This window comes from Rhamphochromis sp. 'chilingali' (genome assembly GCF_963969265.1).
Source record: "Rhamphochromis sp. 'chilingali' genome assembly, chromosome: 6".
Taxonomy (NCBI): domain Eukaryota; kingdom Metazoa; phylum Chordata; class Actinopteri; order Cichliformes; family Cichlidae; genus Rhamphochromis; species Rhamphochromis sp. 'chilingali'.
In genome coordinates this window covers 19,374,721-19,393,756 of record NC_137933.1, presented here as the reverse complement: position 1 = coordinate 19,393,756, position 19,036 = coordinate 19,374,721, and the positions used below count along the sequence as shown (strand labels likewise).

Genomic DNA, 19,036 nt, shown 5'->3' with positions numbered 1-19,036 from the left:
CACTGCTTCCATTGCCTTGCTGTATCTATATGTGTACAATAAATGGAACAACAAACGCTCTTACAGGCTTACTGGGTCAAGATGAGCTTTCTTTTTAGCTCTGGACAGCAGACAGACTGTATTGTAGAGCACAAAAGGAGGGCTAAAAAAAAGTGAGAAGGGATCAATGTGCTCAGAGATGTTTGTGAAGATGAGTGGAAAGAGAGAACGCTTAGGTGACAGCTTCCCTATCGAGCTGTCAATCACGCTACACAGCACCTGTTAACTCTGGAGAAGACACCTTTGGCCAGCTGAGAACCTATTGATCTAAACTCCCACTCGTTCTCTGCTTCTCAGATTTCACATTTCTTTTCCCATCTCTCTTTGCTTTTGTCAGTCTCCCCTGTTAGCATTGTTTTTGCAAAGTTCAAACAGAATTTTTTTAAAGACATTTTCTCCTCTTGCACAAAGCAATTGTGGCTAATCTAAAAAGTGCATTTTTTCATTATGAATATTGAGGGCTGGTGTGCGTATTTTTCCTAACAGTCTTCCTAATGAGATACATTTAATCTAAAAATAATGAACCCAACAAAACACTGTACATTAACTCTATTGCCTTTCGACCTACACGACGTCTAATGCAAAGTTATTATCATTTTCTATTTTCTTATTCATTTTTATTACATTTTCAGTTCAGGTTCAGTTAGCTGCCAGAGTGGATTTTCGTTTTTGTTTGAAAAATATTGAATTTTTTACAAGTTTTTATTAGTTTAGGCATGAAGGCTTTCACACACCGGACGTGTAAAAGTAGCGTGCACATTTCATTTGCAAGAAAATTTCACAGGATGAAATAAAACATCTGGATTTCTGTTCCTGTTTTTGTCTGCAGCAGATTATTCAGATCGCGTCTTCTAAAATTTGCCATTTGCAATCCACTTTAAAAGTTTGTACATCCACGTTTTTACAGCCCAACTCCATAAAGAAAATCTTGGTAAGAAATTTCGGTTAGCAGCCACCTTTTCCCCCAACCAGGCAGTTAAATCCCAGAGCATATAGAAAAAGTGAGATACAGAAGGCCGCAAGAGATCAGCCCACTGTTAGCAAGCGAAAGATGGAGCGTGAGATTGAAAATGTGAAAGAAAAAAGTTGCTGTGTGAAACGTGGAGCAGGTGTAAGAGTAAAAAAGGAGACAGTGTGAGAAATGAGTTAAGAAGCTGGGAAGGAAGATGAAGTGCACAAGGTCTTCATCAAATTTTTGGACTTTGTCTTTCCCCCTTCTCCCTGCCTGCATGTGTATGACCTCATACCTGCTCAGTAAACCCACATCTTGGATATAGTTTTACTTACTAAAAATTCATATTTCAAAGTTTTCTATTATTGATATTTCAAATGTTCCAAAAGAAAACAAATAAACACAAGACAGAGTAACACTATTATAAGTTTATGTTTTTATGTCACTTTGGTGTGTTAAATAAATTCCTCAGTACTAAAGAGAAGAACAGAAAAGAAGCAATCATTTCGATGTAAACAGACAAAATGTTACTGTCCAACATTTTAAATGCACATCTCTTAATGACTGATGAGGGGATTCATATCGATTCAATAAATATTCACCTAAGTCGAGCAGGCACCAGGATAAAATGGCAAGCCTGTTTCAATCTAAAGCTCATAATAAACCTACCAGTATTTAATTCCCAGTAATAAACACAAATCTATAATGTTTTAATTGTTTGACTTGTTTTAATATTGCAGATTTCAATCAGCTCTGGAACCACAAAATGCTTCAAAGGCATTTGTCATGCATGCAGGAGGGCTGCCAAATAGGGCTGGGCCATATCGTACCGTTCACGGTAATACTGGTATAATGTTGGGCAACGATAAGAAAATGAAATATCGCGATAGAATATGGGTAAAACGCACATGCGCAGTGCCTTTGTTTTCATACGCACATGGCGAAAAAGCATGACAGTGACGGAGAATGAGAAGGGCGAAAGTGGATCTTTGAATGAAACGGATGAACCAGAATTGGTTTGTAAAAATGCTGCAACTTCAGTGGTGTGGAACTGGTTTAGCTTTCGTCCGTCAGATACACAACAAAGCACTATTTTTGGTAGCACATGCTAGCGGGCCGTCGTTATTACCGTGTTTTCTGGAAAATACGGCACACTTAAAATCAATCCTTTGATTTTTCTGAAACCGACAGTGCCCCTTATAATCCCGTGTGCCTTATGTATGAATTCTGGTTGTGTTTACTGACCTCGAAACGATTTTATGTGGTACACGGCGCTCGGAAATCTGTCAAATTTTTTAGTACGACTTTGCTAAGCTACGAAGCCGCACCGCTTGATGGATTGTCGGAGCATTACGACTACTGTAGGCAGGAGCCTGGCGGAGTGATACGTACTGTGCTTCAACATAATATTACTGTATTGTGTGTGTGTATAACCTCTTTTTAAGTTTTGTGGATGTTATACATGGTTATACTGAGGATATGTCAGCCAGTTTCCACTGGAAATGCCTTTTGGTTAAACTGTCAGCAAGGAATTTGCATTTGTGCTGTTAAATTTTTATATAACTTTAATGCAGATAAAAAACAGCTGCTCGTTTAAGTGAAAATAGGTTGATTTTTTTTTTTGCATTAATAAAGTTGTGGAGTTTTAAAGTATTTTGTCTAGTCTCAATTATATCGTCAGTTATATCGTTATTGCAAATTTTCAAATGCATATCATGATAAATATTTTGGTCATATTGCCCTGCTCTACTGCCTAAGACCTGTGAACACACTGATTGGTAAAATCTGGATTTTTTTTTTTAAAATGTACTTGAGTTTATTCTCGAGCTGAGTTAAAACACAAAGAAAGCAAAACAATGTGAATTTCCGACACAGTTGCTCCTGTTTGAATCATCGATTCACCGGAGAATTGAAGAAAATCTGAATTTGAAATTTGAAGGGAAAAAAAGCTGCATGTGTGTTGAAACTGGCATCAGCGAACACAGGCAGGGCAGGTAAGGTGTTTGATAGCTTCCACAGTGTGTGTGTGGCTTGAGGGACTGGTCTGTGGGGAGCTGATTGCACAGGCTCTCATTATGTGGCCAGTGGCTGTAATGGAGTGTGACAGCAACGTGCTGTGCTCTGGATCTCTGTCCTTCCAGCCTGCAAAGCCAATTAAACACACTCTGCCTTGCCCTGCTTCGTTCTCCATCACTCACTCCTTCCTTGCTGTTCCCCACTCCCGCCTCCACCACCATCGGCAGCTCCCGATCGCTACCTTCTTGGTCCCCAGAGTCAGCTTTGCAGCTGACTCTTTCTAACCCCCTCCAACACATCTCCAAGCTCAATACTTCAAGCTCCTTCCCAAATCTTTTGCTTCCTCCTCTTATTTCCTGTGGTCTACATGACAATTCAAAGCTCTGATTGCTTCTGCCCTTCTTCCTGCACTCCTCAGCCCCCCCCTCAAAACTAACCGAATGCCTGCCTCTCCCGCTGGTAAAGTATGGGTCTGTTTGGGGGGGGGGCACAAGGGGAGAAGTGCTGGGCTAGAGAGAGGAACATCCTCTGATGACAGCTTCCCTCTATGCTACCACACACACACACACACACACACACACACACACACACACACACACACACACACACACACACACACACACACACACACACACACACACACACACACACACAGAGCAATAGTTGGTTCTTCAGGACCTGGAGCAGTCACAACCACTTAGGAGGAAAAATGCCCTGCAGCACCAAAAACACACATAGTCCATTTATCACTCCCTCATAGTTCCCCAAAATGTGCGCGCGCACACACACACTGTCTGAATGTGTGACTATGTGTGTGCTTCCAGCATTGGACTCCTGGTTTTTAAGTGTTTAAAATCATGTCATCGTGCCCCGAAAGTACAGTGTGCAACACTGATGAAAAAATCTTATGACATCTTTCATCTCCTGTGAATCCCTCTGACAGTACAAACCATAAATGGTAGTGAAATGCACTCGCTATGCATGCATACTGCTGAGGAAGATGAGGGTTTGGTACCTGTCTTGAACCAGCCATCCTCAGTGAAAGACTCTCTGGTCTCCTGAGGTTTGTTAAAGTACTCTTTAAAAACAGATGGCCCTCGAACCAGAAGCTCCCCCTCTTTCCCCTCCAGACCAGGTCGTACCTGATGCATATACATGGAAAGAAAGGAAGAAATCAGGATAAATACATCACCGTGCTTAACAGCTGGTATGAGATGTTAGTCCTGATATACTGTGTTCGTTTTATATACTATCATTAAAAATCTACACTGATTTTGTTTATCCAAAGGACATTTTCCCAGAAGTCTTATGATTTTCTTGGATATAACATAAGCTGTGCCGCCATGTTCTTTTTAAAGAAAAGTGGCTTTCTCCTGGCAATCCTTCCAAGCAAACGACACTTGTTCAGTCTTTTCCTAATATTACTGACATGAACTTTAACATTTAACATGCTAAGTCAGGCCTGCAAAGTCTGAGATGTACTTTTTCTTTATCCGTCATACAGTCTGACCTTGGGGTCTCACACTTGTTGGTCATCAGTTATTCAAGTGCATTTCATTAGCAACAGGAACAGGATTGCATTGAGTCTGATGCTAAACCTTTGTTTTCACATGATTTTACCTGATGACACCTATATATATTGAACTTATGGATTACCTGAGTCTCTTTGTGAGTGCCTTCCACAATGGTTGTATTAATTGTGTTATTCATAACAATCCGAACTTCCACACCAGGCAGCGGCAACCCAACAGCTCCTGTCAAACACAAAGAAAGCCCATGAACACAGAGAGAAGAGAATACACTTTGTCGAAGCAGAATGGGATGATTTTTGGCCTTTACAGAAGTGGAACACATATTCTGGCAATAATCAGTGAAAAAGCCATCAAAAGCATTCAGTGAGAGATTTTTAACACAAGAGTCATCTTCTCCAAGACAGCATTAGCCTCCATCTGCAGGCCAAAACTGGCCACTGGCTTGCTGAGCTTGTAAAACACTAAACTGAAAGCCATTCGTCTCAGTCACCACAAACCAGCTTACACGGACAGTAATGGGGATTTCTGGGCAATGCCTGATGCAGCCGTTTGCACAAACTTCAAGTAAACGTCAAGTAATAGAACTGTTTTTAGGTGTTTGTTTGCACTTTCAACCTGTTTCTGAAGCCTCCAAAAAAACAAACAAAGAAGAAACAAGGACTCAAGGGTACAGCAGGATTCAGTCCTTCAGTCTAATTTACTGCTGAGCACTTGACATGTTTTATTAATAAAGCACAGCAGCATGAAATGTTATAACTGAGCTGACAAGTATTAAAATACAGTAAGAAGTCTGTGTTAAAAAATCCAGTGTTCATAACTGTGAGGTGCAGTAACGTTTTAGAGAAAACTGTTACTAAAAAAAGGATTTCCACATTTCCTGACATCACCTGCTGTCTCCACAAACTGTGTTCAAGTGACACCTGGCGAGTTAAATAATTAAAGCACAAAAAAAATTCTCATTGGTCTTCTGTGTGCATTAATATTTGCACCTATATTTTATTTTATAGCCTGGTTTAGCTGGAGGTTTCTTCCTGCTAAAAGGGAGTTTTTCCTTCCCACTGTGGCCAAGTACTTGGGTGTTGTGTGATTTTTGTGGTTTCTCTGGATTATTGTCGGGTCTTCGCCTTACAAAAGGAAGTTCCTTGAGGCAACTGTTGTTGTGATTTAGTGTTACATAAATAAATGAAATAAACTGAATATTTTATATCATTTTGCAGACTAACATTTGCCCAATAAAAAGACCGTCAGGTTTTGAAGGATTCTATCAATTTTTATACAAACGGGCTTTTAATTAATTTTAACTTGTATGTCTGATCTTATTGTAAAGCACTTTGTGATTTTTATCTGTGAAATGTGCTATATAAATAAATTTTACTTACTTACTTACTATCAATTCAAACTGTATGAACTTTGGCTTGGAAAAAGTCACACCAACCCACACTTTGCAATCCGTCTCCCACCAAGGGCAATTATAACACTGAAAAAGTACACCATTTGAACCTATTAAATGTAATCACATTACTGCAGCGGTATCTAATAATAGCATCTAAATGTTGGGCATCAGGAGAAAAATCCTGTAAAAATTAATTCCTTATCTCAAGATCCTTTTTGTCCTTGAAAATGCAAGTGAAGTAACTCTGTACTTCTTACACAGGTAGAATGAGAATCCTACTACATCCTATTTATCATCACTTCATTCATTTTCTAACTACTTATCCGATTTATGGTCATCGGGAATAGTGTATTAAAATAACAGTTTTCAGATGCTAGCACGATTACCCTTAATTCACTAAAACTGAAAATGGATCCTTTTGATTGATAAAAAAGGCTGGGGTGTGAGAGCTTTTGTTTTGGCTTTTTAAGGTGGGGAAAAAGCTATGAACAACTGCTTTTATAAGACTGCCGTATCTACACTTTCTCTGTGAAAATACAGGGGAAAAAAGCCTGAAAAGTGGGACAAAAAAGAATCAAAGAGATGAAAGGGGCAGCAGCGTGAGATAATAATAAGATGGGGGGAAAAAATGAGGATGATCTCATATGTTTACATCTCAGGACGGGCAATATGACCTAGAAAGACACTCAGCTTTGTTAATATGAAGAGCTCCAAAAGTGTAAGCACCACAGCAAAATCAGGATAGTTACATGGCCTAAATACAGGAGAGAATTACTAATGAAACTGCTGCCAATAAGTTGTATTAAGAGCTGAAATGTCATCTGTTTAGCTGCTGTGGGGCGGGGGGGTGAGAAAGAGAAGAAGGTGAGAGTGAAAGAGAGATACCACTCCACTGCTCTTCTGAGAGTGTTTCCTGTGGTTGCTATTGATCCATTTTAACCTACTTAAAAGGCAAGATAGGAACACGCCAACTCAAACAGGCGCAGCCTCGTGCCTACATGTGCTCACACCGTCACACACACACACACACACACACACACACACACACACACACACACACACACACACACACACACACACACACACACACACACACACACACACACAGGCAGACATACACATACACTTACACAAATGCTGAGAGGAAACATCAATAAAAACGCAGGCCTCTTGAAGCCATTCTTAATAATCACCTGAGAGGAGTCGAACGCAGCCTGCTCGGTTCATGCCAAACATTCAGTGAGCAACAAACAAAACAATACCCTGACAAAAACAGGCAGGCAGAGGATTACCAAATCCACTTGCAAGCTAATTAGCTCTACCTGTAAGAGGAAGTGTTGTCTGGGGAACAGGAAAGGAAGAAGACGGTGGAAGAGAAAGAGAGGGAAAGAGAGAGAGAGAGAGACAGAGGAAGAGGGGATGACAGGAGAAGATGGCAACCGCCACTACTCTGACCTCATTTCCAGACCTTGCTTTTGTTTTTGCGTGTGTGAGGGAGGTGTAGTTGGGATCATGGGGTTTTACCTGACATCACGCCAGAGACAACTACCTTTGATTAAAGCACAACGCGTGAAGTTGAAGTACTCACTCAAACTGATGAGGGAGGGTCGAGCAACATCAGAGGTTTTTGGATTATATGTGAAGTAGAACAAAATTTTTGAGAGCATTTTCAAAGTGTAGTATAAACCGGGAACACTGGCTCAATTAAGCAAGGTTTGCTTTTTAAATTATTATTATTTTATGTCGTTCTGTTAAACCACACTGCCTTTCTATGTTTCCAGGATAAAGATTTCTAATATATATGTGTATACTTTTAACATAGAGTGGCAGAAATCAGTGATTGCAAGTTTGTTGATTGATAATCAGTATGCTTGGCTAGTTGTGCTGTGCAGTATCTCAGTATTTGGTACCAAAAGATAAATGCACCAAATGACAAACTGATCGAGGGTTGGCCTGATTTAAAAAGAGAGCAGAAAACGCTGCCATTGGTTTGTCATTAAGGGTTTTCAAGAAAAATGCTGATAATCAGATGCCAAACCGATCTTTAAGAGGTTATCTGTATGGCCTCATTTCCTGCCATTGCTTCAGCAGCTGGTTTGTAACCTGACCATATTCTGCTTGGAAGAGCACCAAAACATGCATTTTATTATCAAGTTAGTATTTTGACACCTGAGGTTTCACAACTTTATCGTTATGCAAAGGGATAAAGGAGTTTTAAAAAAAAAAACATACGCAGCTGGCGCCCAAACTATACATGTATCCGGTACTGACTTTGACATTCTAGACAGGTTTTTAGAAGATAATTGAGAATACAGATTTTTGGATGAAGCTAAAATTGTGTAATGCAAGTTTATCTAGCTGAGTGGCTCCAACCATTGTTTACAGGACTCTGCAACAGTGACACGTGGCAGATAAGAAGATAGTGGTGCAAAGTTAAGCAACGTGCAACGAGTTGCTGACTTGTTTGTGAAATACTTTGCCGGAAAGTTAACTAATGATCCCATGACTTCCCTTTTTAAGATAAGTAACACACATACACATGTAAAAAAAAAAATTTCTTTCTTTACTCATATGTGTGTAAGGTGTGAGAGTACAAGTGCATCCACTTAGTTCAACCTGGGACGCGTGGGCCCTTGAGAGGGTTGGACAGCGCCATGCCGATCTCAGTCATGCCGTAGCGTTCGAGGAGTGTGTGCCCGGTAATCTCCTCCCAGCGCTGCAGAGTGGGAAGCGGGAGAGCAGCCGAGCCTGAAACCATCAGCCTGGAGAGAAAGGGACAGGCATGAGGGACACACGCCAAAAAACACATCTGCAGTTTATATTTTGCCTGAAAAACCTGTGTGAAACATGTAAATTATCTAATTGTTTGCTAATTAGAAACATCAATTTTTGTGCATCTTCTTACACGTCTCCAAGGACCTGATTTGTGAGAGTCAGTAAGCATAGGGTTGTGCCTTACAGTATTCTAGAAACTGCAGACTGTTTATGAAAAATATACAGAATGCAGCATGGGAGAGATGATTGGCAGCACAAAGGAAGCAAAATAAAAACACAGATGCCACACACACTTGTAAAAGAAACTGTGGCAGTGAAAATTATTAAGAAGCAAAACATGTACTGGAAATGTGGTGTGACATTAATACACCATCCACAAAGGTCAAAAGATTATCAAGTAGCAAGAAAACATAATAATGTAATAATAATGCATGCCACGAGTGCATACACACAGAAAGGTGACAAACAAATTACAAATGAAAAGAACTACAAGTGTCTCAGGGCCAAAATAAACTTTTAAAAACAGGCTTAATGCTTCTTGGGACTGACTTTGCTTCAGGTTTGAACACTTCAACACTTCTGGGGAGGAGCGCAGTCTGACACGCACGTCAACCACACCTTCATGTGGTTTTCAGCTCGGTAAAAGGAGCAAAGATGGCAAGAGAGGTGAGTTGGACAGGTACATGTTGTTGCTCCAAAAGCAGCTGAAATTGTTAACTGTGGTTTGATGCATAGATCATGTTTAGACACCTCCGCGGTCAACAGCTGCAGCTGCATCAGTCATTGTTACACAGAACTTGCTGAGGTAGTTGAAGCACTGAAAAACTTCAATTTGTCTCACAAATGAACTTTATTTTCCAATTTTGCTTTTTTGTCTTCTTTGAATGTGAACCGAAAACACTGCCAGGATAGGGTGATGGTCAATGGGCCCAATTGCTAATCACTAACGCATCTGTCAGTTAGCTGAGCTACTAACATACAGATGTTTGGAGCCCAGAGACTGGCTTACAGCCAAACTCAAACGTTTGTGCTGTCATATCCTGCTCTGTCAGGTAAAGTCAAGGCTTCAAGTTGAAGGAGTTTCACCAAAAATACTCTCCATCAAAGTTATCTGGACATAAATAAATACTAACAGGAATGATGAAGAGCCCAAAATGAATGAACTCCATAGCAACATTAAATTTCCTCTTTAAATTGCCTAAAGCATCCAACTATTGGGTGATTAAAAAAGATGATAATCTCCCAACTGATGACAAAATGCATTAATATTAACTTTAATTAAGCTCTATACATCCCTGTGAAAAGGACATTTAGGAAACACTGCATAAAAACCCTGCATTAAACCATTCAGTGCTACATTATAGTTGCTCTGTTCTTAACCATTTTGCCACCAATCAATATGTACTCATACATACATGGAAGTATTCACAAATACAGCTACTTGTGAGTAAAATCTTGTGGCACAGATTCCACAACCAGTACCTTATTCTCTCTTTGCAGACTGCTTTGACAAAGTCCTTCACATGAGGCTGTGTGAAGTGCTGATCATAGTACTGGATCAGCTTAGAGTAAATAGTTGGCACGGCCATGAACACATTAACCATGGGAGCCTTGGAGCTCAACAGCATCTCCCACACCTGTGGGGGGAGAGAGGGAGAGAGATAAGCACAACACATAACTGAAGAAGGAAGGAGGAGGAGGAGAGATAAGGAAAATAAAAGCAGTATATCTAACAGTGGGGCATTGCAGACTAAATTATTAAATCCAGATTCATTCCATTAGTTTTAGAGGGGAAAAAAAGTGACATTTTTTCATTTATTTGATGTAAATGGCAGAATAAAGTCCAGACAGCAGCCTCATATTAAACCTGTCAACATAATGCAGGAAAAAGACAAGCAAAAAATGCCCAGATTTCTAAAAGGTCAGGAGGAAGAAAATAGCCGGCTGCCCCGGACTGGAGCGGTATTGCCGGTCAATTAAAAGACCTCGTGTGCAGCTACTTTTGACAAATGTGCTTTTCGACTGCCACAAAAGGAGCCGCTCCCATCCTCAGCTGCGTCAGACGTGCCGCCTTCAACAGCGGCGGGCACTAATGGACGCAAACATGCGTCGCCAACTACATGCACATCTAAACATACTGTATGAAAATCACATAAACTCACTTGTTCAAGGACAAAGTCATTTTACACACCCGGCCCCGCCCACTCAACCTCATTCCTCACACACGCTCACACATTGCAGTAGACGGCAGAAGGATAGGACGACAGCATGAATTAAATGAAGGTGAACGACGGCTTCTCTAAGTCACTCCCCCCGCACCACAGCCCACCACCAGTGCCCCCCTCCAAGCTGTCTCCTCTCAGGCTACTCGATCTCACTTCTTCTTCATTCATTCTGCCTCTATTTTCCAAGTGCTCCGTTTTCACTCTACTTTCATCTCTGACCCCACATCCTCCCTTCATCCCCCCCCCTCGTCTCTCACCCCCCTATCTCACATTCACTTACCTTCTCTCTCCATTTCGTAATTTCCTGCTTCACTGCCTCTGCAGTCTCTCTCTCTCTCAGACACATACACACCTAGACACATACTCACACACAGAAAAATGCACTCTGTCCCATCATTGCGCTCACCTGAAGTAACACCACATCCTTCTTAATGTGCCAGCAATTTCTAAACTCTTCCTTCCACTTCTCTTTTGTGTGACCCTCACATCACAGACTCACCCAATCTATTATCTACTAAACTATCTTCCAATCACTTCCTCTGGCTCTAATAAAAACACAAGTCAAACACACAGACAAATACAGCTAAGATGATTAAGATATGCCAACAGTACAATTTAATCAAATCCCAATCCAGTCTCCCAGAGTAGCGTTACAGGCCGATCTAAAAATTGCAAGTAACCTGCGGTTCACGCGAAGAGATACAGAATAAAAGTTTGAAGAGAGAAAAGGATGATTAGCTGAGCGTGCCCTGACCATACTGGGTGGTGTCTATCAAGTGCAGTGAAGCGCTCCCACCAAGCCCACTCTAGGCGGGAGAGGAAGGCAATTTATGTCCGTCAAAGAGCTGGCCTCCACCTAGGGGACAGGATGCGGTGAGAACCGAGAGCTATGGCCTGCATCCTAAACAACTTCATGTGCCCTGCACTCAACGTAAGACCCGAAAACAGTTCTTCCCGAGAAGGCCCGATTGTTGAATGTCAATGTGCCAGCAGTGCTGATTCCTAAAAACTGTCAGGTAAGTTCACTCAGCTCGTCTGTCTCAGTAAAGAACATGTCTTTCAGTTTTAAAGTTTTACGTACTGGGAAAACATTTAAAATAATCTGGTCCTTAGTGGATCTAAAAATTGGGTAAATAAAACCTCAGATGAGCAACAATATGTGATCTTCCACTGTTTCATTTAATAAAAAAAAAAAAAACGAAACCAAACAGCAGAATCAGTGTGTGAAAAACTAAGCACAGCCTTACAAAACCACAGGAATTAAGAGCGTAAGTAGCAGCCAGATGCTGCTAATCAAATGCACTTGATTAAGCAGAAATTTTGGTAGCTTGCTGGTCTGGAGCATTCAGGTGTGTGTTAACACAATGCCAAGGTGGGAAGACATCAGCAGTGATCTTAGAGAAGCAACTGCATCGTGTTTTAATGTTCGAGCATTTCACTGACCTTACAGTGGAATAGACCTTGTTTTAATAGTCAAGTCATTAACATAGTAGTATCAGCTATGTAGTTAGCTAAGTTTTTAATTAGTGTTTGCAGGTTCCTACAAACAGACAGCTTTTTTATATTCCTCGTGGATAATAGCTTCAGCTGTAGGCAGATTACCACAGTCCTTGACAGCAGTGTCACATTATCGGTGTCGTAAATGCTTCATGTGAAGCAGAGGTGAAAAACATCAGTGTTCAGGTTGCCAGTGTGTCTGAATTAGCAGATAATAAAAGTTCCTGCTATTGACGTTGATAAGTAGTATCAGTTCTTATATAAGACTTATCCTAATAGTTGACTCTTCCTAGAGAAGGCTGACTGTAACAGAGAGCAACCAGCTATACAGAGTGGCATATGGATTCTTACAGCCAAACACTTTCAAAATGCTTTATCTGTCTGAACTAGACAACTGGTGTATGAAACATTATTTTTAAAATGTCAATTTCACTTTGAATTACAGAACAGGCAGTTGTGAGTATTTCCAAGCAGCATTCCCATCAATCAGGCTACTTAAAAAAATGCCCTTGCCTGTTAGAATTTAAAAATTGATGCCTTAGCCATCCCTCTTGAGGAAAAACAATGACAGTAATATTACATTTGAGTAGTTGCTGTGATGAAGGAGTCAATAAGAAATCAAATAAATTAAAAAAAGAAAAAAAATCCGAGCAACGCTGTTTGAAACCCAGGAACGCTATCTGCTCCCGTCAGTCTAATACAGTACACTTGAAAAAGACTTATCTGTGATTTACTTGATCACAATTCCTGCACTGAAAATTCCCGACACTATCTCCAGGCAAAATCAGAAGAAAAAGAAATCAATGCTGGCCTCTGCTGCCTAGGGTACCCTTCAGAGATCTTAGGGGATAGAAGACGATCGATCACTTCATCAATGTACTGTAACTTCAGGAGGAGGAGTATAAAGGCTCTTTTTTTTCTCTGAAGATGAGAGAAGGGGTTTTGTGGTTTGGCACACAAGGTCAGGGATAACAGTTGAATACTGATAGCTATATTAGTCTAGCAATACCCATGTTGACAGATACACATTTTCTTTAAGGTCGTTTCTTTTTCATTCACCTTAAGTGTCATGAAGTGGTAGACTTCCTGACGTACAAACAAAGAGAGCAAAAAACAGAAAGGCACACACACACATACATTAAAAATTGTGCATTTACACTTCAATACAGCTACACTTATATACACACACGTAGCACCCCATCTTCCCCTCCCTTCTCAGGGCCAAACAAGCACTATCATCCTTCAATGTCAGCTCATCGATTGATCTGCTGCTTAAGTCCCTGCCGTGTGTCGGCATTGGTCAGATACAAAGCCACACAGGGCAATTCATCACTGAGCCCCAAACACTTAGTTTTGACAGTGTGAGAGGGGGAAAGAGAGGGAGATGCAGACGGAGAGGAGATGAAGCGAGAAGAGAGGAGCAAGAACAAAAGAGCAAAGGGAAAGGGAAGCACCAACTGAGAAAGAGGGATTCATGTGGAAAGAGGTAATGGTCTTTTTTAATCCATCAGGGTTGTCTGCAGAAGACCTCTCAATCTGAAAACTGTCTTTGCCTTATGATTAAGTTAGATGGAACCCTAAAAAAAGCCACTTTTGTTCACGGGGGATAATAAAAGACACTGTGTACTGTGCCGAGAGACAGAAGAAGAAGAAGAGTGCATCTCTGACCTTCTGAGGATGGAATTCGGGAAGCATGACACAGGTGGCGCCCACCCAGAGTGGGCACAGCAGCTTGTTAACGACGCCATGAACGTGGTGGAGAGGCAAGGTGTGCAGGATGACATCATCTCTGGACCACGCCCATTCTGAAACCAGACACTGGACCTGAGGGGTGGGCCGGAGTGGGTTGTTAAGATGTCATATTGTCTTTACAATAAATTACCTCAGTCAGCTTTCACTGCTACAGACATTTGTTACAATGATCTCCCCTAAGCTGTCGTTTGGTGCACTTCCAGATGGCAAAATTGATTTTTGTAACTTATTTGAATTCTTCCCCATTGTCACAGTGCGCTATATGAGAGGAGACCAACAACAGCGAGGTTCAAATGAAAGGTTTTATCCTCAGCATACATGTTGCTGTTAGTAACAGGAGTATCAGGATCCCTGTTTTAACAACCTTGATCTTGATCCCTTTTATTGTATTTGTTTTGTTTACTGCATTAAAATTGGGAAAACTAACTTTTAAAAAGGCATTTTATTAAAAATAACATATAATTACGTGTCTGATTTACTGTATTTTTTGTGATGTTGTTTACTTGCTGAACTTTTGGCACCCAGCTAATTTCCACCTGTGCACGTATGAGGTCCGACAAAGTCAAGAGATCCCTGTGAAACTGGTTACAGCCAAAAAGCACAATAATACTAAAAATCATTATAACCTAACCCCACTCCACTCCACTGAGGTGGCTGCTGGTGTAGAAATCTGTAAACACCTCATCAACAGTAATTTCTCCCTCTGTGCTGGGCAAACAAAACACAAAAAAGAACAACATATTCTAAAGTTTATCATCGATGCTCTGCTGCTCTTAATTAAGGGTAGCTTAAACATCAGTGCAAGTCCAACATATACAGTTAGGTCCATAAGTTCTTTGACACTGACACAATTTTATAATTTTTGTCTATTCACATCGCCACAGATGACCACAAATGAGACTGAAGTGCAGATTTTCATCTTTAAATGTAATGCAATCCCCCATTTTCAGTGACTCAAATATAAGTGGACAAACAGACATAACACCGCTGTTGAGCTTTATTAATATTAAATTCTGAAAAAAGGAAAAGCATCTAGTTTTTTAGTCTATTAACTTTACTATAAAAATGATTAGTACTTTACACTTTCCATAATTCTCTTTTTAGTTTGATTTGCTCAAAAAATTTCATTTGAACAAATCTTTTTCTTATATGATGCTTCAACGCTGAAAGGCAAAAACATTTCCTACAATCACTCTAGTAATGAAACCATCAGACTAAGGACCTGCTTAGCATTACATGGAAATGGCCACGGTCATGTAAACAATACACACACATAATTTTTAAACTATGCCACCAATAAAAGTATTATTATTTATTAATTTTGTTAAAATGTTTCAAGGTCTAAACTTTGTGAAACCAGGACTTAAATATAGGTAAAAAAAACCCCATCTAACTTCATATTCAGCTTATCTATTATTGGTTATATTGACACAAATCTCAGTGAGAACATCACAAAACTAACACATGCAGATCTATAAACTGTATCTATGATTTTCTTCTTAAATTAAAGAACTGTTTAGACACCCCCAGGAGACATATTCCCTGATTAGCATCACCCTCGTTTTTTCCCCACTGTGCTTCCTGAATAATCACTAATTTATGCCATTAAAGATCTCCTGAAGTTTTTCTGTGCAATTTTAAGTGAAACTGACCTACATGCCTGGCAGTGTGGAAAATTAAATCACTCTAAAAGGAGGCAGAACTTCACTTGAATCTGGTCGGTCTGGAAAACTGAGTGAGTGAATAATTAAGTGAGTCTGTCTGGTTTTTTGTTTTTTTATTTTTTGAGAGGTAACGTCAGGTTTTTTTGAAAAAAAAAAAAATGCCTGCAGTGAATGTGATCACTACGGTGCGCTGTGTCCAACATATTGTGCATAATGGTATTTAAAGAGATGAGCATCATGAACAGTGTCAGAGTACTAAATGTCATCAGGGCAAAAAACAAAAGACGTCTCCTGGTCGTACATGGCTGCTGGCTTGTGTTATGACTCTTTGAATCATTAAATTAATTCTGACATTTGTGTACATGAGCATCACCAACATGCATGTAGAACACTGAATCTGGTTGCCTGTACAAAATAACGTAAACAGAAATTTACCTTCACGTCTCCCCCCCTCACAGGAACTTTAATTTTCTATGAAGTCACATTGATGGCCAAAAACATCAAATGATTTAAACAGATGCACTTCTGTAGTTTAATGCCAAACAAAATTATTCGTCAGGCCTTCCGTCAAATTTATTTTTTTCCCAATAAATGAAGCTTAATTAACCTTTTCTTTGTTTAAAATTTTCAGTTGTATAAATAAAACTGACTTTACAAAAGAAAAAATGTAAACAGAAATCCAGCAAAAACCTTCATTCCTTATAAAAATAATCTTTCCAAGCAACAATTATGAAATCTTACAATAAGATAGGACTTATTTTTTATTGAATACTGTTATTAAGGACTTATACATTAGAAGAACACAAATAAAACCTAAACATTTAATAAATAACTGACATAAACTGATTTTAGTTGTACATTCACATAGCTTACAGCAAACCATGAATGCACTGTTAAAAGGTCTAATTTAAGAGACCCATAACCCTATGATAAAAAAAAAGAAAAGCTAATAGCTTAATTTACTTTGGCTCCAGTGTAATTAATAGACATAATTTACCATTGCTTGGACGCTGCCGTGTGTATGCAGAACCCCTTTGGGTCGCCCTGTTGTTCCACTGGTGTAGATGATCATAGCTGGTAGATCAGCCCAGTCTGTGATGGCTGTCTCCTTCTCCTGTGCGTCTTCCTCACTTAAAGCATCCAGGTCAGAAGTAGGGGGCAGCTTCAGACACGGCAGCCCGAGCTTCTGTGCCAGAGGTTCGAGGGTTTCAGTGTAGGGGTCCGCTGCCAGCAGCAGCGAAGTCTGGGAATCAGAAATGATGTACTCCAGTTCTGCCGGTGGGTGTTTTCGGTAGAGTGGCACCGCCGTCCCACCACTCATCCAAGTGGCCCACTGTGCTACTGTATAGGAGGCATCATTAGCACACAGGAAGGAGACGCGTTTTCCTTCCAGACCTCCAAAGTCTGAGTTCAGAGCTGTACCGATTCTATTTGCAAGACCTAAACTGCGGCAGTACAGCTGCTTGTAGCTGTGGCTACCACTGCTGTCTATGACTGCAAGCTTTTCTCCATACACTGGAGCTCTGGCAAACACCGGCTTCTGGTTTAGCCTTGATGAAGGTGCTGTAGTCCAGCTATGAGCCTTTCTCAGACCTGCCTGTCTTAAAAACCATTGCCCTGGCTCCAATGGACAATAAGTTAAGGAAAAGGCAGGTTTCCAGTGAGGCAAAGTCCACTTCAAATAGTGGCAAGTAGCGGTTATACATCCTGGCAGCATGTTTGACTTTTAGTTGTTTATACGCTCCACAGTTAGAAGCTCATTACGGCTCCATCATCAGTATCTTACATCTGCTCATAGTGAATATCTGTGGGTTGAAGTGAAAAACATTTGCGCTTAGTTTGATGAAGCAACACACAAAGTCATAAAGCCAATTAACTTTGATCACCAGGGATTCTTTCTGTGACAATTAACCATCTGATTAACCACTAGTTTTGGGTTTTTGTAGATCTGCTGGTTGATGGTTACGAATACAAAACAAGCGCACTGATGTGGTCAGCTTGATAAAATAAATAACTGTTTAATTAAGGAACAAAGAAGATGATCTGGTTCCACCAGTGTTTGAATTTTTCATATATTATTTCCAAAATAATTACAGGAATCACTCAGAGATACAGACAGTCACTGGCTGAATTACATCAGTACTACTGAGCACCGTTTCACTCAGTGCCAAAGTTTGGTAGCAGAACACATCTGGGATAGAGGAAGAAAGGGAGTGAGACCACGTGGCATCACTCAAAAAACACACAGGACTTTAGCACATCTGTCACCAGCGTATAAGAAATTGAACCCGTGAATGATGATAATGAAATTTTTAGTGAGACATCGACATTTTCTTCAGATCATTAATTAGGCAGTTGGATCGGTTATGGTCAGAGAAACGGGCCTTCTTTCACTGTGTTGGCTGACATTTTAACGTGGCATTTTTACACTGGCTGCACTGAGATTTCTTATCAGCCTGGTATTTACAGTAAACAAGCACGCTGTGTTAGATAGTGTGTCTGCAACCTTAGTATCTAAGCATAGACAATGCTATTTAATATTGCAGCGTGCAAGAACTGTGACAGTGACAGCCTCAGACACTATCAGACAGTTTCAAATGGTGTTGGTTTGACGTGTAAAATGTTGTGAATAAATAAAAAAAATGCTTTAACTGAGAAGTTTTGACCCATTTTGTGAGATACATTTTTGAATGTATTATTTCAAAATAAGTAGAGTCCTGAAAAACACGCTGTGAAACCGCAGACACTGGGCAATTTCAAATACCTGAGGCTAGTAACACAACCACTCTTTTAAAAAAGCTCTGAATGACTTTTGACCTGAGGCCTTTAATCCTCAGGGACTTGTACTGGGACACCACTCAGAGCTTTCTGACAGGTTGCTTCACCACATGGTAGAGCAGTAACAGCAGGGACTATAACATCCAAGAAAGGGTGGTGGCAATGCAAAAAATATAACTCATAAAGGATCAATCTCATTCACACAGCAGTCTGAGACAAACACACAATGAACATTAACCTTTGTACTCTATATAGTTAATGGTTTATGGGTCAATCCATGTCAGCTGACCAAATACTTTAAACTACAAGAATATACACTCTGGGATCATGAATGCTGCCTGAACATATGAATTAAACTAATGTTAAACTAAACATATGACTCTTTCTAAAAATTATTTATGGGAAGGGGGGCT

The 19,036-nt window shown here is 40.2% G+C and overlaps 1 protein-coding gene across 4 annotated transcripts in view; it reads right to left on the bottom strand.

The window, feature by feature from the left end:
• acsf3 (acyl-CoA synthetase family member 3) overlaps nt 1-19,036 on the bottom strand; it is a 59,974-nt gene that overhangs the window by 19,598 nt on the left and 21,340 nt on the right. For 3 of the 4 annotated variants that reach the window (XM_080885332.1, XM_080885333.1, XM_080885334.1), the window contains exons 2-7: nt 16,843-17,650; nt 14,098-14,253; nt 10,190-10,344; nt 8,549-8,694; nt 4,664-4,761; nt 4,023-4,149 (exon numbers count right to left, since the gene is read on the bottom strand). In XM_080885332.1, coding sequence (XP_080741458.1) covers nt 4,023-4,149; nt 4,664-4,761; nt 8,549-8,694; nt 10,190-10,344; nt 14,098-14,253; nt 16,843-17,562 — 1,402 coding nt within the window. In that variant the 5' untranslated portion in view covers nt 17,563-17,650. The remainder of the gene's footprint in view (nt 1-4,022; nt 4,150-4,663; nt 4,762-8,548; nt 8,695-10,189; nt 10,345-14,097; nt 14,254-16,842; nt 17,651-19,036) is intronic. The other variant, XR_013971971.1, reaches the window with a different exon arrangement.